Genomic DNA, 24,774 nt, shown 5'->3' with positions numbered 1-24,774 from the left:
GTTTTTTTTATACCCGTCCCTCTTCCCCGCTGTTTTTCTTTCTCCCCTTTCTTTTCCCCAGTCAAGTCTGTCCCGTATTTAGCAAGTGAAAAAAAATAATATAAACAATAAAAGGTGTATCAAATAGACCATTACGGCAAGGCTGGGATGGTCCATTTGGTAAAGTAAATCCGTTGGGCATCTTTCTTCACCTTTAGACAATAATTCTGATGGCAAAAGAGCCGAACAGGACAGGAAAAAAATAAAATATATAAATTAATAATAACAATAATAATAATAATGATAAGCAGTGAATAAATGCAGAGAGGTGTATACAGTCACAGTGACAAGCTTTGATTTAAAGTGACAACACAAAGAAGCAAAAAGAAAAAGGCTGAACGTAAAGCTGCAGCAGGTACTGTAAGTGTTTTAGCATCCTGCACCCTCTCAGTGGCTTCTTATCACCTGCTTTTCATTATGCCTGTTCTGTTGCTTAGAACTGCTAAATAACGGCTTATTGTCACTGTCCTAATGAAATGAGGGCTCATAAAACATAATGAAATCAGGCTTTATGGGCGAGCAGAGCTGAGCTGTGGAACCACAACAAGGGAGCAGGAGAGATATGAACTGTGTTCCATAAGAGATGAATGTAGAGCATGCAAAAGGGGAGGTGAAACACGACACGGGGAGGAGGAGGAGCAGGGTGAAGGCATGGGTGAATGGTGGCTCTGTGAGGCCGATGAGCTGCTGGATTGTGCATTGTTCAGCCTCCCAGCAACCAGCGCAACCACTGCTCAGTCATTCAGCACGAGCGCAGATCCACCTTTATAATCAGAGGTCAGAAGTCAGCCATGCCCTGATGCTGCTGCAGCACATCACTATCACTTTTTCAGCGTTCCTCCCGCTCTGATGTTTTTATATACTCAAAATAAATGAAAACAATGCGTTATAATGGGAGTATGTGTGTTATAATGGGAGTATATGGGTTATAATGGGAGTATGTGTGTTATAATGGGAGTATATGGGTTATAATGGGAGTACATGGTTTATAATGGGAGCATATGGGTTTTAATGGGGAACCAGGAGAACCCTCAGACTTTGCGGTTAAAGAAACATCTGATAGCAGGTGTAAAACCCTAATTTAATGTCTTCCCTCCACCTGTTCTGACCGAAGCCGTCTCCAGCCGGCCTGGACAGCATGTTTCTGCACATCGAAGAGGTGATTGACGTATCGAGCCGTCTCCTGTGCCTGCCGGACCAGAAGCAGCTTCAGCCTGGAAAACCTGACTTCCTGCAGAGTCTCTGTAAGTGACCTGAAACCAGACCTTTACTTTGACGTGTCACCCTCACAGTTTCAGTCTTTCTGTCGTTATAAACAGGAAGTCAAACAGGAAGTGGTTGTTGTTTGTTCTATTTGTTTAAAGCGCATTTATAAATTCATAAATTTACAGATGAAGTAGTGTGATTAAGCTCAGGTGAGCTCCTGAATCACACAGGTATCACTTCCTTGTTCCTGGGAAGCTCCAGACTCTTCTTCACAGACCAGCTCAGCATGTAAAGTCTACCTTAAAAAATCTCATCTGTCATGAGATGGTCAGAATAAATGATCGACTTTCAATCATCGATTTTTCTCTGATCCTCACAGTGTCAACTGTGTCAAACAAGTCCACCAACATTTGGGTTGATGTCTCGCAGCAAGTTACTTTCACGTTTGCTGGCGTTGAACTCTGAACTGTGTTATCAAACAAGTGGGTTTATTTACAACACCGCTGATTTCTACATACAGTGAATCAGGAAGAAGAGGGGTCCAGGGCTGGGAAAAAGGGGAGCGTATGCTCAGTCCAAATCCAGAGTCCACACTGTGCTCAATCTCACTCACACTCAACTGGGAAGGGTCTAGAGAAGACAGGTTCAGGTCCAGGAAGGTCTATATAAGGGAGATGGAGACAGACGTCAGAGCAACACTCGGGAAGATCAGCAAGAGACTAAGCCGGGCTACACTAACACTACCAAGGGACACCAAGGGCCTGAAGTATGCTCAGTGTTATTCAGCCATGATGAGCCACAGTGCATGGGTGTGAAGATCAGATGACCACTGGAAGTCAGGCACCACACCCCAGGACAGCCAATGGTGGATCATGACAGTTACACCTCGACCAGATGCTGTTGGATGGAAGCACAGCAGTGGAGTGGGGCGAGTGGGAGGTCTAATCAGGCACAGTGATACTTCCACAGTTCACAATAATCATTCTGTACGTCATCCTGGTGCTCCTCCTATAAGACAAATGTCTTCTGATTGGCTGCACCTCACAAACAGCAGGTGGGTATCTCCTCTGAACCTTTGGTTCCTACTGACACTGACCTCATTACTACATGTTCCAAAGCAGTGCGTGATGACCTGTAAGAGCACAGTTGGTTTATGTAACGCAGCAGTGTGAGAAATTTGATGCCCTGGAAAGATTCTTCTATGTTTTGGAAAACCGCATCTTGGAGCTACTGGAGAACATGAAAATGTACCTGCAGCACCTGCAGGTAAACTCATGCACACACTTTGTCCTGTCTGTTCACTGCAAAGCTTTACTGGACTTTAGTGACTAAACATTAAAACTGAATAAACTCATTTGTAAAACATGACTTTGTGTCTGTGATTTTGCCTGCACAGGTCAGCAGCAGTCACTCTTTACGGCTTTAATAAAGGTTTCAGGCTGTGACTCAAGGTCAGCCTCTGCAGCAGCATATCATTACAGACATGCAGTCACAAGTTTGAGTCTCTGTCAGGAGGTCACACATGTGTTTGTGTGTGGTTGGTCTGTGGGGCTTCCTGTCTGCTGCACGGAGGACTTTGACTTGGACTGGACGGAGAAAAGGCACCGATCTGTTACAAGGAGATCACTACGCCACTCTGATTAACTCTGAGAGCAGTGCTGTGGTCTTTACAGGTGCAGGAAGTGCTGCATCCTGTCAGCTTGTGTCCAGTTACGAGGACAGAAACAGCACTAGTTAAACTCTCGCTGTATCACCTGTGTGTGGCAGGAGATTTAAAGATTACATCACAGACTTCTGTCTTTGCAAACAGCTTCTGATTAGCGGACGGCCTGCATCCTCCATCCCGCTTCCAATCTCCTCTTCACACGCTCAGAACATTATCATAGGTCAGAAACAGGCTGCCACGTCTCTGAGCGCATGTAGAGGTGGACATGCATATTTTGCCCCCCGTGAAAGGATGATTCAGTGGACGACGGTCTGCTGATGTCGGTCTGTTCTTTATTCCTTCTTCCAGAAGAAGAGGATGAGGTGATCCACCAGTTGCCCTGTGCTCTCTGGGACCTCTGGATGGGCCCGAGGAATCTGATCAGAAAGAGACTCGACAAGCTTCTCAGCTACAAAGTGATCGAAGGAAAACCCAACCTGAGCTACAAGGAGCAGGCTGTGGCCAATGCGTACAGGTGGGAGCTGGTTTCTGATGGTTGGAGCTGTGACTGGTGTGACCTCCTTTACTCCCCCTCTCCTCCTGACAGGATGTTGAACACGCTGCTCCTGAAAGAGCTCCCTCATTTTAATGGGCTGGCTCTGCAGATCAGGAGCATGTTCGGGTCGTTCAGCTGTCTGCACAGAGATCTCGCCGCAGACATGGAGCAGCTGTTTCACTGCTTCGCTCAGCAGGTGACGTCCTTACAGATAGGCTAATGAACAAAAACATGTTGGCTATCTGTGCTCATCTTCCACATGTCTCCCTGCAGCTTACTCACAGCAGCCTCTCTCCTGGTGCATTCTGGGAGTGGGCAGAGTCTTCAGTGCTGGAAGGAGCAAGAAGGCTGAGAGAATTTATGTGATTTACAGAATCACCTCAGGGCGCTTTATACTGTAAGCTACAGACCACTATGGGCAAGTACTTGGCGACAGTGGAAAGGAAAAACTCCCTTTGAACAGCGAGAAACCTCGAGGTTCAGGGAGGGGCAGCAAACTCTGTGACATGTTGGAGGTGAGGAAGACAGGACAAAAATACGCTGTGGGAGAGAGTCAGAGATTATCAACTAATGATGTGATGCAGAGAGGTCTATTAATATATTTAGCCATTTAACTGGCCCACGACGACCAATCCACTTTCCAGGAAACTGTTCATCTAGGAATGCTCGGACCTAGCACCCATAATGTGGTGGTGCACCATCTTGCTGGAAAAACTCAGGGAACGTGCCAGCTTCAGTGTATACAGAGGGAAACACATCATCATGTAGCAATTTCAAATATCCAGTGGCCTTGAGGTTTCCATTGATGAAGAATGGACCCACTATCGTTGTACCCCATATACCACACCAAACCATCACTTTTGTTGTTCCAACAGTCTTGGAGGGATCCATCCAATGTGGGTTAGTAAATGGTAAATGGACTGGTTCTTATATAGCGCTTTTCTACTCTGTCCGAGCACTCAAAGCGCTTTATACATCTAATTCATTCACCCAATCACATCCATTCACACAAGCACTTCTAAGCTTAAGTGCTAAGTATCTAACATTCATACACATTCACACTCCGATGGATGCATCGGAGAGCAACATAGGTTTAGTATCTTGCCCAAGGATATTTGGCATGCAGACTGGAGCAGCCTGGGATCAAACCACCGACCTTCTGGTTAGTGGCTGATCCGCTCTGCCACCTGAGCTACAGCCACCCCGTTAGTGTCAGACCAATAGCGGTGGTTTTGTTTGTTAACTTCACCATTCACATAAAAGTTTGCCACATCACTGAACAAATTCTTCTGTGTGAACTGAGGGTCCTGCTCCAATTTTTGTTTTGCCTATTCTGCAAATTCTGTGCGCTGATCTGGGTCATCCTCGTTGAGATGCTGCAGCAGCTGGAGTTTGTAAGGGTGCCATTTGTGAGTAGCTAATATCCGCCGAAGGGATGTTCGACTAATGCCACTCTCCAGTGATATGCGACGAGTGCTACGCTGTGGGCTCTTGCTGAATGAAGCTAGGACAGCCACTGATGTTTCTTCATTAGTGACAGTTTTCTTACGTCCACATTTTGGCAAATCCAACACTGAACAAGTTTCACGAAACTTAGCAAGCAGTTTGCTAACTGTAGCATGGGAGATGGGTGGTCTCGTAGGGTGTCTTGCATTGAAATCTGCTGCAATGACACCAGATATCAACACAATTTCTATCCGCTCCTCACGTGTTAACCTCTTCGAACATGTCAATGGCTGTGAACAAAGAGAAACTTGTAAATAACTCATGAAAGAATAAAGTTACGTTGAAACCAAGCACACCATTGTTTTTCTTGTGACATTACCAATAAGTTTGATGTGTCACATGGCCCTCTTCCTATTGAAAAAAACAAAAGTTGTATCCAAGATGGCCGACTTCTAAATGGCCACCATGGTCACCACCCATCTTGAGGAGTTTGCCCCCTCACATATACTAATGTGCCACAAACAGGACTTTAATATCACCAACCATTCCCATTTTATTACGGTGTATCCATATAAATGGCCCACCCTGTAGAGATAGTGTCTGTCTCCTGAATCCAAACTGGAAGCCTCAGGCCCCGCAGAAGAGGGGCCTTAAAACTGAAGGCTCTGCCTCCCATTCTACTTTTAAATACTCTAGGAATAACAAGTAAGTCTGCAGTGTGAGAGCGAAGTGCTCTAATTGGGTGATATGCAGAGATGGGCAGTAACGCGTTACTTGTAACGCGTTACTGTAATCTGATTACTTTTTTCAAGTAACGAGTAAAGTAAGGGATTACTATTGCAAAAACGGTAATTAGATTACCGTTACTTTCCCGTAGGAACGCTGCGTTACTGCGTTACTAAAACCGTGATTTCTTGCGAGAATGTCTCACGACAGTGACGTAAGCGAGTGCGCCGTTCGTGACAACAGCTGTGTGCAGATCAACAATGGATCACATATCGATTGTGGGAGAGAGTATGAGCGTGCAGCGTTTAAAGCGTGGAAGTACTGACCTTACTTTGAGTTTGATTCCATAAAAAGTGACAAAAACATTAGCGTCCATCGTGCGTGGGAAGAAAACTTCTTTTTACAGCGAAAAAAACCCCTAAACTTCCAAACAAGCACCGAGTGCGCTACAACGTAATTGGAAATTCACAGAGAAACTCGCGGATTCTTCAACTGACCGCGGCACACCTGCACCAGGGTAAACCTCCGCCTACGGCAGTCCTGCTTTCCAGGTGAAAATAGAGCAACAGGACCGCTGAGTCTTTGACTTTATTTATTTTCTGCTGTGTTTTACTTGCATCTATTTGAAAGAGTGAGTGTAAACATAAAAAATATTTTATTTTATGTGCTGGAATGTGCAGAAAATAGGTTTAAATGTTAAACAAATTTCTTCCAGTCAGAGAATGTTGCATATAATAAAATTTTTGCTTGATGCATAAAGTTAAAAGATTAAAACTAATAAAACAAGTTTTAAAAAGGGACCTTTCAATTTGATTACATTTTGTATGATGGATTATGTAGAAAAAGTAGAATTGGGCTGAAAGATCTATCGCTTTATCACCTATTCAGGTTGTAAATCGTGTTTTTAAAAAGTACACAGCAAAATCTCCAGTGTTAAATTAACACTAGAGAGTGTCTATATGGGTCCACACCTCTGAGTGTTAAATACAACACTGTTGAGTGTTAAATTAACACTTTTGACAGTGTTATATGTTTAAAAGTAACCTAGTCAGTTTTGAAGATTAACAATGGCTAACACTGAGCAGTGCTGATTTTCTAACACTGGAAAATAACTCAAAATGTTAGAAATATTCCAGACGACTCACAAAGCGGTACCGGTCCATGGCCCAGGGGTTGGGAACCGCTGTTGTAAGGCATAAAACTGAAGACCCCAAACAAAAGACTGTAAATTAACAGCATCGTGAGGACAACTCTGCTAACCTCAGACATCTTGAGGTGACTAAGGTCAGAATAATAAATATAACAGTGATTATATTATCCAGCAAACATCTTTCTCTGAATATCAAACAACACAGATGCCGATGATGTCACATCGACTTTCCCAGTCTGAACTTCAATTTCCTGAGATTGTAGGTGTTCGGGTCCCATTATATACTCTGCAGCTGCAGAACCAGAAGTGGCCCTTTCTGAGTCATTGTTTTCATTTCTGAACACCTTCCAGGTAAATTTGACCGTGTGTGAGTAATTCAGCAGCCCGGGCCCTAGTTAGCAGCTGTTTCATTGTGTTCTGCCTGCTCTGAGATTTGACATCTGCTCGTGTGTTTCAGTCTCTTAGCCTGTCCTCTCAGCGCCGTCTGAAGCAGCTAACGGATAAGCATGTCATCTTCCATCATCTTCCAGGTGATAATCTTCCAGGCGACAGCCATGGAAACAGAAGGAGGTGGCTGGTCGAAGCAGGAGGTGAGACTAAGGTTTTATGAAGTCTACACTGAAACACTGAGAGGAAGAACAATGGTGCCATCTGCTGGCGAAACACTGTTATTGAAACAGAAACAGACGTGCAGCCAATGGGATCGCTCTGTGAGGGAGTAACGGGCTGGTCTGACACTGAACAAATGAATGTTAAACTATTTAAATGTTATGTCTTCACGCAGGGAAGCGAGGCTATGACGCTGCCTTGAAACTCATTCGCTATCACAAGCCAACAGAAGACCCGCCCACTTCACCACACCTGACCCTGACAGAAGGTGTGACCGCAGGCAAAAGACAGTCCTACAGCCCAGCAGGCCACACCCCACTGCCCATGAGCTGCTTCTAGGTAACTGAATTCCTCTCGATTAGACTGTCCAGGAGAAGGAGACTGCGTGCTGTCCACCAGAGCAGGACTGCAGGTGTTCACTAACGATTATCCAGCTGCTATCAGAATACGTTTTCTTAAATCCCTGAGGACATTATGTGCTGACAGTCGCTCCAAGACAATAAGAACAGAGTGAACCTATTAAATAATACAACATTTACAAAGTTCGCTCTGATATGGAATCGCACAGAGATGTCCACGAACAGAAATGACTTCCTGTGTCGTTCAGTGGTGCATTATGGGTAATCTCAGTCTCTGACTAAGGCTGTGTCCCAATTCAGGGTCTGCACGCTTGAAGTACACATTTTAAGTGCGATTACATCACCGCCACGCGACGACGGCTGTCCCAGTTCAAAGTGTGCTTCAAATGCATACTCCAAATGCGCCGTCGATTTCCCCAAATATCAAGCGTGGTCCGGTGCACGCTTCATGGTCCTATATATCCCACAATTCATAGCGCGGCGGTGGGTGTGGATGATTTTGCCGCAAAATACGGCAGAAGGGAGTGGCCGAAGAGTGAACTGTCAAAAGTAAGTACTGGATATGACGTCACTTATTTATGTGCGAATGTTTAATAACGAAGAACATTAAAACATTACTGTTGGCCACATGTCGGCACAGTTATGTAACATTAGTGATGTTTGTACTTTCAGCGTTATATAAATGTGTGTGTATATATATAAAAAAAAAAAACACCCAGCACGCCCCTGCGGGCGGTTTATCCTTCAAGCTCGGGTCCTCTACCAGAGGCCTGGGAGCTTGAGGGTCCTGCGCAGTATCTTAGCTGTTCCCAGGACTGCGCTCTTTTGGACACACACACATATATATATATATATATATATATATATATATATATATATATCAATCATAATAATCTGACAATACTATAATATTGGTCATATTATATTTACATTACCACAGTGAGATGACTTTAGTCTCATGAACAACATTAGCTAATTGTTATTTACTAACTAATCTTAAATGACTGTTCAGCACAGAAACGAAGCCCAACAATCATGTTTGACAGTCTCGTGGTTTCAGCCTCAGATACTCAGCTAATCAGAGTGATGTCATGACAAAAATGAATGACCAGCAAAACATTTTTTCTCCTCCATTTCTGTCACACAATGCTGTATGTAACGTTTCTCGCGGTTAGTATCATGGTTGCTAGGCAACCTGAACAGCGCAACGAAGGCTAGACCGTCCCATTTCACAAGCCTCTCACTTCCGCACTTCTCATACTTATAGTACGCACCGTACGTAGTACGCGTAGTGCGCGTACTTCAAGCATGCAGACCCTGAATTGGGACACAGCCTAAGTGTGCTCCTGTGACTGGCCAGCACGTCGTGGCGTGGGTGGGAGGTGTTGTCCTTATCCTGCACAACATCCACCTCTCCACCTTAACAGAGTTCAGCTCTGTCCGTTACTGGCCATCCCAGCATGCAACAGCACAGAGGATGGCCCTGGCCACAACAGTACGACTGAATTTGTTGTCGTGCACACTAACTGTGACGTTGTCACATCCTCGTAACCGTTGATACACTGCTTGATGGAGCACCGGCGGTCTTCTCCTGAACAGTAATGTGAAATGGAGCGGCTCTGCCTGAGCAGGTGATTTAAAGGCCGGCAGGATGTACTCTCAGCTTGTTGGTGATGCTGGATACTGTTTAAGCTGTCAGTGTTTACAGTGTTTAGACCACCCTGTAACAGCCGTCATGTGGATCTGACTCGGTCACGTGCAGCAGCAGCAGGCCTGTGTCTGCCCGTCCTCACACACTGTCCTTCAGTACCTCAGAGGGACAGTCCACACCAGCCTCTCAAACCTAGTTTTTATACCATCATCAGCTGACTGTTTCTTAAACGGTAGAAGAAGACGTGTTGTATCCTACCCTCGTCTCATACATGACGACATGTGTGCTTGGAGTACTTCTTCTTGTCTTCGTGTTGATGCGCTGAACTTCTCTGAGCTTAATTCAGTGCAGAATAAGAGCTGAGCTGCAGTCTGTACAGCAGAAGCAGTCTCTGCCTTCAACTCCTCAGCATCTCTGGTGTGTGCTGTAGAGGCGAGCACTCCTCGTCCTCGTGCTGAAGCTGTGTCGTCTGCAGATGCTGTCGTGGTCATTGATGTTACAGTCACAGCGCCGTTGCTGTTGAGCACAGTTTATTAGAAAGAGCCGGGTTAGGTGGTAATAACGACCCCACGCTGGTGTTTTTAGACGAGTTGGGATGTGTGTGTGTGTGTGTGAGCTGAGGACAGACTGATGTGTGTAATGCTGCTGTATCAGCCTCTGCAGCAGTAACAGCCTGCAGCTGGAAACATCTGCATCTCGCAGCGTCGTTCAGACCTTTATCTACGTCACCGTCAGGGAAGACGCTCTCGCTGAGCTCTGTCACTTCCTGCCTTTGTTTCCTGTATGTGGTCTGCAGTTATGAAAGGAGCGACTGAGTGGAGCTGAATCACAGATTAACTCTGGATCAGCTGAAGTTCAGAGCTGCCCAGGAAAACTCAGTAACGATGATGATGTGTGATCCTCCTGAGCTACAGCCAGGAGGTGCATGTATGTGATGGAGGAAGGATGTGTGGATACAAGTGACGGTGTGGAGGGAGAGACCTTTAATGCTGCCTTTTTTTTCATGTTTTCAGGTTGTGGGCACTTACAACTTCACAGCCAGATCCAAACACAAAGTTTGCTTCTGGGCCAGAGAACCCGTTCATGTCCTGGAGCCTCACAACAAACGAAGGAGCCCCGAGTGGAGCCTGATCAAGGTCAGAGGAGGTCAGAGAGGCTACATGCCCTCCCACAACCTGGCAATCATGCCCGTGGGAGCGGGGCTGCCCTCGGGCACTGGCTTCTTCCTTTAGGGGGTGGAAACTGCAGCTGGTGCAGATGAGAGGACTGATGGAAGAGCCTCCCGGGATCGGTTGCTTACAGTCTCAGTGTTAATCCTTCCACTGTAACCTGTTTACGACTGGAAGTGTAAAGTTTCTTCTTGTGACGTTTCCTTCCTACTGGTCTGCAGTGATCTGTGCACAAACATGAATGCATAATATTCCAAGAACACTTTTCAAAGATGGCGCCTGTAACGTCATGAAGCTCTGAACGTGTAGATAATGTTTGATTAGCGGTTTTAAGATGAAGGACGATTTTCATGGCTGCTGTATGATGAAGTGCTCATTTCCCGTGATCCTCAGAGGCATGCTGCATGTTCTCATTACAGGGTCTGAGTGCTATCAAGTTAACTGTAACGTGTGTGTGTGTGTGTGTGTGTGTGTGTGTGTGTGTGTGTGTGTGTGTGTGTGTGTGTGTGTGTGTGTGTGTGTCCTCACCTGGAGCAGAGCTGACAGGTACATGGCGCTCTCATCATCTCAGACTGTGTAATGTGATGTAAATGTGAAAGGTCTCCGGGGCCGAGGAAGAACAAGACTCAGCAGGAGGAGGAGGAGGAGAAACTGGGAGAGGGGTGAAGGAGAACGCCAGTTTCCCGCTCTGCCTATGAGCTGATTTAAATTTCGTTGCACTTTGATTCCCGAATTTTATGTAGGAAGAGTGAAATGGGTCAGTCAGAACAGAATAAGGTCCTCTTGCAGTCACATTCACCCGACGATGCTTGTTGCTATGGATACAGCTCAGGCAGTGCAGGTCACGTCTGTGGAGTTTGCTCGGCTGCAGCATCATTTCTTGATTCCAGCACTTTAAACATTTTTGGCTCAGAATCATTTGAAAGCATCTCTGAGCGCATGCTGATTGGCTCTCAGGACATAAAATGAACCTGAGCTCCAGTAGTTTTGCAGATGACAGCAGTTTTAACCTTTGAGCACCACATACTCTGTCCTGGCCTCCTTCTGTGAGGTTGAGCAGCCTCAGCTGCTGTGAGCATGGAGCAGAGGGAGGGAGGCCGGGAGTCTGAGCTGCTCAGCTGTTCAGTTCAGCAGTCACTCAGCAGCATGATACAGTAGGAGAAAATATAATAAGATATAATAAAAATAATAATAATAATAAAAAAAAAAGAAAAATAGTAAGGAGCAAAATATTAGAGAGACATGGTAAAAGAGAAAAGATGACTAAATATATATGTATCTATAAATATAAATATATGTACACTAGTGATTAAATAAGAAAATCTTGAAAACAAATATGACGGGAGGGCAGATGGGATATTGCACAGGAATGAGCAGCAGAACTTCCCATCAGGAGAAGGAGGAGGAGGAGGATGCTTCTCTCCTAAAATACCATATGTCCTCAGGGTTAGTCAGATGGACTCAGAAATCTCAGCCTGATAACATTTACCTGATTTCCCCTCCTTGAAGGCCAGTTTAGGATGAGAGGAGCGGTTCATTCCTTAAATGCAGCCTCAGTTATTTTGGGAAGTTTTAATCCAAATAGACATGCAGATGAAGCTGCAGTGTTTCTTCTTGTGGATGAAGTAGATATTTGAACCCATACACACACGGAAACCACAGAGTGAACATTTCTGGCTTTTTCTGTCTGATCAGAAAACAGGTCAACATCTTCCTCGCATGCTGTTTGCATTTTCACCACCAGAGGGTGGCAGAGACTCAGAGCATGTTTGCATGATCAGATTAACTGTGTGTGTGTGTGTGTGTGTGTGTGTGTGTGTGTGTGTGTGTGTGTGTGTGTGTGTGTGTGTGTGTGTGTGTGTGTGTTTGGTAATCGCAGCCACAGTTTGTACTTCCTGTTTTGTTTCTGTGTGGTTTCATGAAACTGCTGCTCAGCCGGTCCTGCTGAGTCATTCTGATGATTTCCTCAATGCTGCAGGGCTGCGTGACCTCAGCCGAGCATGAAGCGCTGCCAGAGTTGTGATGTTGAACTCAGTCTTCACACAGCAGGTGGGAGATCTGAGCAGCAGCGGCAGCAGAGAACTGAGTGTGGCTTCAATAAAACTAAACTCAAACCTTTTTTGTGGCATTGCATCATTTCATAATCAGATGTTAGTCGTGAGAAGAAGCACCTGAATATTTGTGATGATTTACGAAGCTGTGAGGCCCACACCAACTCAGCCTCTTTTACAGTTAAACATCTGGAGACACGGCTGTTCTTCTTCATGCATCATCATCATCATCAGTGTGCACATGTTTTCACCTTCTACTGAATAACAAGCTAAAACATGAAGCTGCAGCTCCTCTGGCGTCCAGCAGAGGCAGCAGTGAGTCAGTCCCCATACACTCCAGTGTTAAAATAAACACATTTACCTGAAACAGAAACACTGAATTCAGAGAGAAATATAACAGCTGTTCAGGGGAGGATGTGTCTGTAACTCACCTGTTTAAATTATATTAAGGCTAAAAGTTTGCATTATTAGGGGTGTGGTCTCTCTGACTGACAGAAGGATGATGACACAGGTGGCTGTAGCTGCTAGTTGTCAGCTACAGCCACCTGTGGTCTCTCTGGACCTCTGGACCTTGTTTGTGCTGTTGGAGCCTTTTGGAGCATTTTAATGTCATCATGTGACCAGTAGCATGGCTGCTGTGAGGTCACTATACTAACAGACTGTGCAGAAAGGATGAGCTCCAGATTTGGTGCAGGGGACAATTCTAGGATTTTGATTGGATGTTACTGATTAGGTGGTGCAGCTGATACCTTAACACACCCTCGCGGTCACTTCAGTCTCCAAAAAACATGACTCCCTGCACTGGGACAGAGGCGGCCTTCCTGATGAGCTTATCCAACTGAAAGGCTGTCGGCCATGTTGTCTGTTGGAACACAACAGACAACATGGCCGACGCCACCTTCAGAAGCACCTCTTGCACTCCAAAGATCTCTGTCTCCTCAGCAGGTTGAGTCTGCTCTCAGCCTTCCTGTAAAGACCATCGGTGAACACTTATACTTCAGGTATGCCACATAGAGATGAAAGCTGTAATTTATACATCATTTAAAGCGCTTTACTCAGGGGTTGATGGCATTCATGGTCCTGATGTTAATAAAGTTGTGTTTGCGATAATTCAGGATCTAACTATCGCTACAGAAAAGGAGCAAACATAAAGGGAGTAGTTTCTATCACAAACTGTTGGTGTGTGTGTTTGTCTCAGTGTGTGTGACCTGAAGGTCCAGCTGCTGGATCACAGCATGAGAGAAGCTCACTCAGAGATGGAGAGAGGGGGAAGAAAGAGCACAGGGAGGAAGAAGAAAGTTGGATTTAAACATAAGGACCGTGCTGACTGTAACTCTGTGTTGTTGAACAGGTCAGCTGGTCGCAGCTTCACACTGTGCCACTACAGCCACTGAGAGCTCCTCCACCTTCTTACACCGTGCTGTAATGGCTGATTTCCGTTTACGGTGGAGGCAAAGCAAAAGAAAAAACTCCCGTGTTGTAATATTACTTTAGCAGGAGTTTCAGTTAGCTTTGCACTACCTGTACTTTGACTGTTACTTGAATCAGTACTTCAACTAACACAAGTCTGTGTACTGCTAGTTAAGAATGTGTGTACTTGCCTGTGCACCCTGCCTGTTTACAAGTAAAGTATTCATCTCACACCTGTGTGTGTGTGTGTGTGTGTGTGTGTGTGTGTGTGCCTCTTTCTGTCTCAGTGTTGAGTTTATTGTGTTGTTGTGTATTTTCTGACAGTTGAAGTGAAATCAGCCAGTGAGAGTGAAACAATCATCGTGTGGACGCTCTCCGTCGGGGACTTCCTGCTTTCACGCTGAGTATGAGCTGATGCAGAGCATCGTTTCCAGGTTCAGCAGCTAAAGTAAAGAGTGGTGATATAAAAGGAGTGCAGTGCTTTTCTTTCTTATCTGACACCAAAGAGTTCAGATGAACTGAATAAAAACAGCAGGGGGTCACATGTTTCGCCGACAGGGTGAGCCTTTCCACGCTGCTTTTGATGTGAGACATCAGTGCGGCTCACTGTAACACACTCTGTATCCCGATGAACTCTGTGAGTCAGGCGTTCAGCAGAAACGAGGCGGCGAGCTGCTGCAGCGTTCAGCCTGCTTCACCAATATCATCAAAGGAGTTTTACCCGAGCTGATGATGGCTGCTTCGACCAGAGAGCTCCTCCGAAGAGCTGAAATGATGAAGATGAAGAGAGCTGCTTCGCTACATGTCTGACAAATATATATACAGATGCATTTCTTTATGATCTCTGCCTTTATTAAGAAACTCTAGCTCTGTGTGTGTGAAAGCCTCAGCAGCTAACAGTAAACAGATCAGGAGCTATAAATATCTTTTCCTTCAGCTCAGCTGAGCTTAAAATAGATCCTCAGCTCACTCTGCCACCTACAGGACAATGCTGGAGCTGCACACAGCCTCCGTCTGGTGCCGGGGCCCCGTCGAGGTCATCGGAGTGTTCACTTTGTTTTTGGTTTTCACCTTTGCTGCCCAGCATGTTCTGAGCTCTGTTATTTTAGTTTATTTCTCTGCATGATTTTATTCTCAGTCTCAGTTCTGCCTCTTGGAGTTCGGTTTCCTCTGCTCTCTGTGTAACGTCTGCATTACTGTTCCCCTTTTCTGTTACTTCTTGTTTTATTTTGGTAGTCTTTTGTGCTTTGCATTTATTTTTACTTCCTTTGTCTGTTTTTCTCAAAGGAGAAGAACAAGAACAGCTCACATTGATCACTAAATCTGTAAAAACCCTGCTGATATAAAGATGAAGGCACACAGAAACAAAAGAAGAAAGGAAAATGGTAATGGGCCTGAAGGAGGGGGGCATAATCTCCTGACTCTCAGCAGCAGCAGCTACATGAGAGGGACGAGGCAGCAGCTCCACATCTGCAGCACACCAAGAACATAGGCTTCAATTATTCCTCATATCAGTTGCTTCAAACATGCACAATTAAATTAAAACTGCTCAACAATCATACTGATGTTTGATGCATTTAAATCCACAGAAATGCAAGTGTAAGCGTGCACGGCTCCCATCATGAAGAAAGGGATGGAACTGCTCAGTTTATACCTGACAGAGAGAAGCAATCAACTCCCTGATGCTACTGCAGAGACATGGAGCTTCAACCCTGCCTGCTCAGCGCTGCTGCTGTTACCTGATGTGTTAGCATGCCGTCTGTGCAGATGTGTTAGCATGCCGTCTGTGCAGATGTGTTAGCATGTGGTCTGTGCAAATTGGTTAGCATGCCCTCTGTGCAGATGTGTTAGCATGTAGTCTGTGCAGATTGGTTAGCATGCCCTCTGTGCAGATGTGTTAGCATGTAGTCTGTGCAGATTGGTTAGCATGCCATCTGTGCAGACGTTTCTGGAGTTTTTGTCCTTTAAAATGGAAAAAAAGTCATCTTCATATCTGCGCTTCTCCAGCCGCACACTGCTCCATCATTCCCTCGCGCACACTGACTGAACTAAACTGACTGTAGGAAGAAAAAAATAATCAGGTTTTTTTTCCATTTCCATTCATGCAGATTACTGAAGGGCCTCTGTATCACATTGACCACATAAACGTAAGGCAGTAACGGAATGTGACTACAGTGGTCCCTCGCTATAACACGGTTCACCTTTCACGGCCTTGCTGTTTCGCTGATTTTTTTGTGCAATTTTGCATGCTTTTTTTTTTATTACAGCGCATTGTGTTCTGTGTCTGTAGACCACCGTTAAACAATCTCCTCCGTGCCATATCTCCTGTACAGTACAGAATGCGTTCAGCTTATCAAATTTACATACATCTTCGATCGCTAGCAGTGTGACTCTGAAGTGCTGTACTGTATGTTTGTATGTTGTAAGTTTTCTCCTCAACAAACACAACAATGTCGACAAAACGTTTCACACCGTCAGAGGCACCTGTGGTAGCACCCAAAAGGCAGAGGAAGATGCTAACCATCGCACAAAAAGTTGGACTTCTGGACATGCTAAAGGAAGATAGAGATTACCGTATTTTTCAGATTATAATATAACACTGGACTTATTTTTCTACAAAGGTTTGAGGGTGTTTAAACAAGAGACAAAAGTGTGAAAATCTTCTTGCCTGTCTAAAAAACGTGTATAAAGTGTGTAGTAAGGGTTTTACAGCCTTAAAACATCTATAAGAATTGTAAAAAATAAAGTTGGCTACTTTGCGGATTTCACCTATCGTGGGTTATTTTTAGAACGTAACTTCCATGATAAACGAGGGACCACTGTATACACATTACATCCAGCACAGTCAAATACACAAGAAGGTACAGGTCTTCATGAGTCCATTTTTTTCTCTTTCGGTTACTTCCTGTTTTACTTTGAAGGTTGTTCTTGTCCTGCATTTTTCTTCCTGCTTTTCTTCCCCACTTTTGTGATTGTCCCGCCCTCACTGATTTCACTGTGTTTTTGTTGCTTCCTGTTTGGGTCCTGGGGCCTGTTCTTCGTACCTCGCTAAGTAAGTTAGCTGGATTAGATTGTTGACGAGTTTGCGTGATCCTGGATCGTTCGGTTCCCCGAAGCTCATCCGGGACTTGCTGTCATAGCAACAGAGCCGTAAGCGTAAACCTGCTCGGGAGCAGGTTTACTTTATGTAAACAGGATTAGATCACGGCCACGCAGGTATGTCCGCTTCATTTATACGAAAGCAACAGCGATATTCCACCACTGTTTCACCATAAATAAATAACATCAATGTAACTAAAGATAATGCAGCACTTGATCCTTTTATTGATGTCACACAGATACATACAGGTCATTTCCTAAAAAAGGGAAATGTACTATTAACATTCTATTACATGTATGTAGGGATGGGTATCGAAAACCGGTTCTTGTTGAGAACCGGTTCCCACTGTTTCAATTCCTTGGAATCGTTTGCCATTTTTGCAAACGATTCCCTTATCGATTCCAGTCGCCCCGAATGACGTCACCACGTTGCGGAGCGTCATTTACCTGGCAGGAAACATGGCGCCTAAGCGGCTCAAACGCTCAAAAGTTTGATTATACTTTATGAGAACCGATGACAACAGGGCAACTTGCAAAGTAGATATTTCATTTAAGGGAGGAAACACTACGAATATGCAAAAGCATTTGCTCACAAAACACGCGATGACACGCGTTTTTAATTCCGCTCCGGACTCGTGACTCTCAACCCAGCAGCAGCGCTAACGTTTGCACGTCCTCTCCCGTTAATGCGGCAGGTAAATAATCAACTAACAGTGCATATTATGTTAGCGCAATCTGCCTTATTACAAGACCTGCCATTACTGTACATGTAGGTGACCATGATGAGAGAGACAGACAGAGTCTGGCTGGCGCTCGCTGGCAGTTCTCGCTGCAGTCTACCGGTAGCGTCTCCTTTCAGGCCAGGATAGACTAATGTCACCGAGCAGTGTCTAAGTTTGTGGTCAAAGGCTTGCACCCATTTGCCACAGCAGATGCCCCCGATTTTTGGTAAGTGAATGTGTTTAATTGTAGGCAGGGACATTACTGGATATTCTTGTGTAATTGCCACAGAACAATTTATGTTATACTTTGTTATTGCTACAGAAGAATGTTGCAGCTTTAAGGCAGGGATGACTCCTGGAGTTGCTTTCTCACTGCATATGCTTTATTTCACAATCAGATCGATTCGATAACAAAAACATACAGCAGCTCCTCTCCTACTCCTAGCCCTTCGCTGCGGTGGAAAAAAGAACGACTTCAATCCCCTTCAAGGAACATACGTACAAAATAGTTTTCCTGATACACCAATGGGGCGTTCAATGCCATCTTGTAAATATGAGTACTCTGGCAGAGTAACAGTTCAAATGAAAAATACACCAGAACAAACAAGCAAACAAAAAAAGAAGTGTGGGGTACCTTTGAACCAATGAACAAAGTATAACAATTTATACTTTTTAACATAACCCGACCCCGTCAATATGTGATATGTCTCACAAGAATATTTATTTTATTATTTTACATTTACAATTTTTTTTTCCTGGGGACCCTGTGACACCCCATTGAAGAGCCGTAGGCTGGATCTCTCAAGATCTCACTGTTGGGTTTGTAAGGCCATGTTACTCCTAAATTTCTATCTTGTTCAAAGAGAAGATATAAAACAAAGCTCTGAGCTAATCGACCTTAGTGTTCTCCTTTTTTAAAAAAAAAAAAAGAATCGATAAGAGAATCGATAAAGAATCGAATCGTTAAACAGAATCGAAAATGGAATCGGAATCGTTAAAATCTTATCAATACCCATCCCTACATGTATGTGATTATTACAGATGTAATTCATATTTCAGAGTAGTAATTGTAAATTACTTCGTGTAATCAAGATGAGAGACCACGGCTATAAAAGCGAAGGTGGATTTGGGAAGCCTGTCGCAGCCATGTCCTGTCCGTATACGCGACCAACCCATTGCGGAAGGTGCAAGATTGATAAGGAGAGTCCTCAGAATTCAGCGTATATTGCGGGATAGACAGGATCCTTTAGCTCAGCGCGACAGTGTGCTCATTGAGAGATATCGATATTCCCGTGAGGGTATTATTTACTTAACCAACTTGTTGACGAGGGGGTGCAGGACCACCATCTGTCTTTTTTTCCTCTGCCCTTTTCTTGGTTGCTGTTATGAACAAACTAACAGAGTATTACAGGCCAGTATTACCTTGCCAAGAGACGAAAAGCAATCTAAGAGATAAATATTACCATTCTGTAGAATACTCCTGTATTCCACTTTTACTTGTTCCCATGTTCTTGTGGGTCCTGTTGTGGCTCTAATGTGAAAGGGGATATAATATAACATATTATAATATAATATAATGCCATATGATATTGGACAATATAGTGTCATATGATAGATCTACCCTACCGCCTACTGGTGTTGGCCAGAGGGGCCGATGGCGCGATATGGCAGCCTGGCTACAACCGTAGCTGCCTCCACCAGTGTGTGAATGTGGGAGTGAATGAATAGTGGTATCGTACAGCGCTTTGGGTGCCTTGGAAAGCGCTATATAAACCCAATCCATTATTATTATTATTATTAAATTACCTACGAGTTTGATTTGTCAGCAACTTTCTGCCAGCCCCTCTCTCCTTGCTTTTGCAGCCTTTGCAGTGTTCTCTTGCGTTTTCATTAAACTCTGAAACTCCTGAAATCCCTCACTCATGAGTTCCTGCTCTGCTGCCGGAAAATACCGAGCACGCCCCTTCGACATTTTCGCCGACCAATCAGCGGGTTGCCGATCAATGTTTCTACTATCGATGCGTAGCCCCTTTTACGACACCCAGTGATGTCACATTACTGCGTCCAGCTGTACTAATCGTCAACAGCAGGTGTGTTCGGGGAACCAGATTAGCGAGCTCACGGTTAGCGCGATGGTTTGGTCTTGGATGTGTCATTTGATCTTGGATGTAGTAAGCGACGTACGAAGAACAGGCCCCAGGTTACAGCGATGGAGCTGAACATAAAAAGCTGACATAGGCTGCAGGTGTTGATAAGAGGCATGACCAGGCCTTTTAACTCCCAGTGTGACTGAGCATGTGCAGGACCTGAGCGTGAATCACAGAGGCCACACCCTCGACCCTCAGGACGGGTGAGCAGGAGGTTTTATCGCGATGACTGATTTGTGTGCATTCCGTACTCGGAGGCTTGTGAGTGAAGGTTAAAGTGTGTGTGCATGTGTGTGATGACGCAGACAGTCTGCAGCATGCTGGATTAATGCACTGAGCCATCACAAACCTCCCCTCCCCCTATCTGAGTACTTATACTACCACATCTGTCCAGCTGCAGACATCAGGCTGACATCTGTGTAGGTGGGCTCAGTCACATGCTGCAGCCAGGCACAGGCTTTCCTCACACACCTGTAAAGATGAGTGTGTCACAGCACACTGGCTGTGCTTTTCTCTGCTGTTGTGTTTACAGATCTGACAGAAACTGACTTTGTGTGATTTCAGGACCCCTGCTGGGGTTAAGGCTTCTCCCGGTGTGGTGTTTATGCTGCCTCTGTGCGTCCCGGTGACCTGATAACAAAAGTCCTCATCATGGAGCCGCAGAGATCTGCTGACACGCCGCAGCACTCTGAGATATCGTTCTTTATCAGCAAACAGCAGCAGGCTCGTCTTCATGGGAACGCTCTCTGACTGTAAGATCGTTGGCTCGAATACCAAGGTCAGCAGCACTTCCTTACTGCCTCATAACGTATTGTCGAGGTGCCCTTGAACGTCACGTGAAGTCTCCAGCCCGGCTGTAAAGAGCCCGCTGTATTGTTCCAGCGCACAATCATAAAACTTTATTCTTAAGCAGAGAGCAGACAAAGGCAGGCCTGAGGAGAATGTTAGCAGCAGCTTCAACACGCCTGCGGGATCACACACACTCAGTCTGAAGCTCAGAAGCAGATCCACTCTGACCCGAGTGTGTGCGGAGCAGAAACAACACAAATATGGCCAATTGAAACAACTCAGAGCAGTAATACAGACACACCTGATGTACAGCATGGTTTAATATCGAGTGGGACGGACCGGCGAAAGAAGTTTAACTGTTCATTTAATCTCCGAGATATCAGAGTATTAGAAACAAGAGCTGCTGCCTCATATGTACTTTCTACTATCGGCAGGAAAAGCTGGAAAACTTCAAAATCCATCCCCTCTAAGAAACTTGCAGTGGGATGCAGTCTTGCTTCCTTTGTGACTATTGGTCCCGCCCTCATCAGCTTCACCTGTGTGAGTCCACCTGTCAGTCAGCAGCCCCTGTGTCGTCTCCTTCATACAGATACAGCAGGTGTGAGACATACTCTGAGACCTGAACGAGAGGTTTTCTTTTTCCATGACGGTGCTGCTTGTAGCTGCAGTGTGTAACAACCTTTATTTTGGCATAGCACCGCCAAGGGGTGTTGTCCTATTATTGTAGTATTTGGAGAGTCTCCCAATGGGTTAGGGTTAGGATGAAGGTTTGGGCCCTGCCTCCAGTTGGAGGTGGGTTAGGGGTTGATAAAGTTGATAAAGAACAAATCAGGGTAGAGTATAAAACACGCAGCTGCCGCACGTCATTCAAACTAACGCAGGAAGTCAGCTGACACGCCTTCAGCGCCGCCTCATTCCTTGGAGTGCGTTCACCTTCCCGTGGACGTGATGACACGCATCCTTCAGTCTGTTATGACAAGGATTACATGTCAACGGCGCCGCTGACTCGGCTCTGTCCCTAAACAGCCGAGTGTTTCAGTGTAAGCAGCCAGCAGAAAGCTTTCCCAGTGGAACCCAAACAGAGCTGAGCCTGTGGTGGAGATGCCATCTAATCAGAGCCATGGGAAGCGGCGCTGCACCGCAGACCCAACGATCCGCCCTCCACAGTCCCACGCGGATAAATCCAGGTAAATATCACATTCCCGGCTCACACTCAGCCTTCTTTCAGACCTCCATGATGAACTGCACATGTTCAGCGAGAGGAAGGATCGAGCATGTGATGCTGCACCTGCTGCGTGGCCACGCTTCATATTACACGTGTGTCTCAAGAACAACGAGGGAATTGTTTAATTGGTTGCATACCTGTGTGCTTCACCACACCTGCAGCTGCAGCCTTCCATCAAGAATTCTCCACCTGCTAATCACACGTCTGTCAAAGAGAAAGAGGCGGGGCCTAGCTGACGCTGTGATAGATTTCTGTCCACCTCATTTTTTACATTTATCAGTCAGATCTGGATGTTTGTGCACACCAATATAAGTGCTTTTACTCTTTTTACTACACATTAGTTTTGTTCACGAGAAACAGACCGACCTGGCGGGCCCACGTCTTCTGTGTCGGCTAACCTGAACTGACAGCCCGCTCGTACTTAACGGCGTTCCTGCTGTTTTACAGGGAAACCTGAAGAAGTTATAGCTAGCTCATGAACATGCTGCTAGCTCGGAGGTACAAACAGCTCCAGGTGTTTGATTTCTGGGTCCTGACCTACTTCCTTTTTTTTTTACCCTCTGCTCTCTTCTCTTTAACCCCTACCCCCAACCAGTCACGGTCTCTACCTGTTAAAAGGGAGTTCTTCCTTGCCACTGTTTCCAGGTGCTGCTCGTAGGCAATCATTTTTGGTTTTCTCTGGATTTCTGCAGGGCCTTTACCTGTAAATATAAAACTCTTTGAAAAGCATATTTGGATATGCCCTCACCTGTCGTGAGCAGACACCTATCTGCCGCTCTGCTACATCAAATGGTCATCAAACAAATGTTTCTTTTAGTCCAAGATCATGTGAGTAAATACCAAATGGACTGATTCTTATACAGTGGGGCAAAAAAGTATTTAGTCAGCCACCGATTGTGCAAGTTCCCCCACTTAAAATTATGACAGAGGTCAGTAATTTGCACCAGAGGTACACTTCAACTGTGAGAGACAGAATGTGAAAACAAAATCCATGAATTCCCATGGTAGGATTTGTAAAGAATTTATTCGTAAATCAGGGTGGAAAATAAGTATTTGGTCACCTCAAACAAGGAAAATCTCTGGCTCTCACAGACCTGTAACGTCGTCTGTAAGAAGCTTTTCTGTCCCCCACTCGTTACCTGTATGAATGGCACCTGTTTGAACTCATCATCTGTATAAAAGACACCTGTCCACAGCCTCAAACAGTCAGACTCCAAACTCCGCCATGGCCAAGACCAAAGAGCTCTCGAAGGACACCAGGAAAAGTATTGTAGACCTGCACCAGACTGGGAAGAGTGAATCTACAATAGGCAAGCAGCTTGGTGTGAAAAAAATCAACTGTGGGAGCAATCATCAGAAAATGGAAGACATACAAGACCACTGATAATCTCCCTCGATCTGGGGCTCCACGCAAGATCTCATCCCGTGGGGTCACAATGATCATGAGAACGGTGAGCAAAGATCCCAGAACCACACGGGGGGACCTGGTGAATGACCTGCAGAGAGCAGGGACCAAAGTAACAAAGGTCACCATCAGTAACACACTACAACGGCAGGGAATCAAATCCCGCAGTGCCAGACGTGTTCCGCTGCTGAAGCCAGTGCATGTCCAGGCCCGTCTGAAGTTTGCCAGAGAGCACATGGATGATACAGCAGAGGATTGGGAGAATGTCATGTGGTCAGATGAAACCAAAGTAGAACTTTTTGGTATAAACTCAACTCGTCGTGTTTGGAGGAAGAAGAATACTGAGTTGCATCCCAAGAACACCATACCTACTGTGAAGCATGGGGGTGGAAACATCATGCTATGGGGCTGTTTTCTTGCCAAGGGGACAGGACGACTGATCCGTGTTAAGGACAGAATGAATGGGGCCATGTATCGTGAGATTTTGAGCCAAAACCTCCTTCCATCAGTGAGAACTTTGAAGATGAAACGAGGCTGGGTCTTCCAACATGACAATGATCCAAAACACACCGCCCGGGCAACAAAGGAGTGGCTCCGTAAGAAGCATTTGAAAGTCCTGGAGTGGCCTAGCCAGTCTCCAGACCTCAACCCCATAGAAAATCTGTGGCGGGAGTTGAAAGTCCGTGTTGCTCGGCGACAGCCCCAAAACATCACTGCTCTCGAGAAGATCTGCATGGAGGAATGGGCCAAAATACCAGCTACTGTGTGTGCAAACCTGGTAAAGACCTATAGTAAACGTTTGACCTCTGTTATTGCCAACAAAGGTTATGATACAAAGTATTGAGTTGTATTTTTGTTATTGACCAAATACTTATTTTCCACCCTGATTTACGAATAAATTCTTTACAAATCCTACCATGTGGATTCATGGATTTTTTTTTCACATTCTGTCTCTCACAGTTGAAGTGTACCTCTGGTGCAAATTACTGACCTCTGTCATCATTTTAAGTGGGGGAACTTGCACAATCGGTGGCTGACTAAATACTTTTTTGCCCCACTGTATAGCACTTTTCTACTCTCACTGAGCACCCAAAGCGCTTTGTACAACTTGTGCATTCACCCAATCATATCCATTCACTTTATCTAAAGTTTTTAGTGTTTCTATCTAACATTCACTCGGATTCACACTCCGATGGATGCATCAGACGGCAACATGGGGTTAGTATCTTGCCCAAGGGTATTTGGGATGTAGACTGGAGGAGCCTGGGATCGAACCACAAACCTTCGGGTGAGTAGGTGACCTGCTCTACTACGTGAGCTACACGATTAAATCACGATTACATTTTTTAGCATACAGAAGCTATCCTACC

General features: G+C 45.2%; 1 protein-coding gene and 2 long non-coding RNA genes across 3 annotated transcripts; 2 read left to right on the top strand and 1 right to left on the bottom strand.

Moving 5' to 3' along the window:
* The first annotated feature begins 622 nt into the window (after positions 1–622).
* Positions 623–10,619, top strand: arhgef37 (Rho guanine nucleotide exchange factor (GEF) 37). The gene is given in 15 exon segments (XM_080308737.1): positions 623–709; positions 1,154–1,283; positions 1,873–2,054; positions 2,410–2,510; positions 2,793–2,830; positions 2,833–2,918; positions 3,268–3,425; positions 3,498–3,642; positions 3,720–3,808; positions 3,910–3,961; positions 7,226–7,358; positions 7,553–7,645; positions 8,037–8,052; positions 10,042–10,168; positions 10,401–10,619. Coding segments are annotated over 15 exon segments (1,656 nt in total).
* Positions 10,620–17,409: 6,790 nt separating this feature from the next.
* On the top strand, positions 17,410–18,290 carry LOC145430485 (uncharacterized). The gene is made up of 2 exons (XR_013911055.1): positions 17,410–17,811; positions 17,890–18,290. It is a non-coding gene; the product is annotated as an uncharacterized LOC145430485 (long non-coding RNA).
* Positions 18,291–18,557: 267 nt separating this feature from the next.
* LOC145430487 (uncharacterized) lies at positions 18,558–24,445 on the bottom strand. Its single transcript, XR_013911057.1, has 2 exons — positions 23,971–24,445; positions 18,558–18,856 (listed from the first exon to the last, which is right to left on the bottom strand). It is a non-coding gene; the product is annotated as an uncharacterized LOC145430487 (long non-coding RNA).
* Positions 24,446–24,774: the final 329 nt, after the last annotated feature.

This window comes from Astatotilapia calliptera, chromosome 2, assembly GCF_964374335.1.
Source record: "Astatotilapia calliptera chromosome 2, fAstCal68.1, whole genome shotgun sequence".
NCBI classification, from domain to species: Eukaryota; Metazoa; Chordata; class Actinopteri; order Cichliformes; family Cichlidae; genus Astatotilapia; species Astatotilapia calliptera.
The sequence above is the reverse complement of the archived record's forward strand: the minus strand, read 5'-3'. Positions and strand labels throughout refer to the sequence as shown.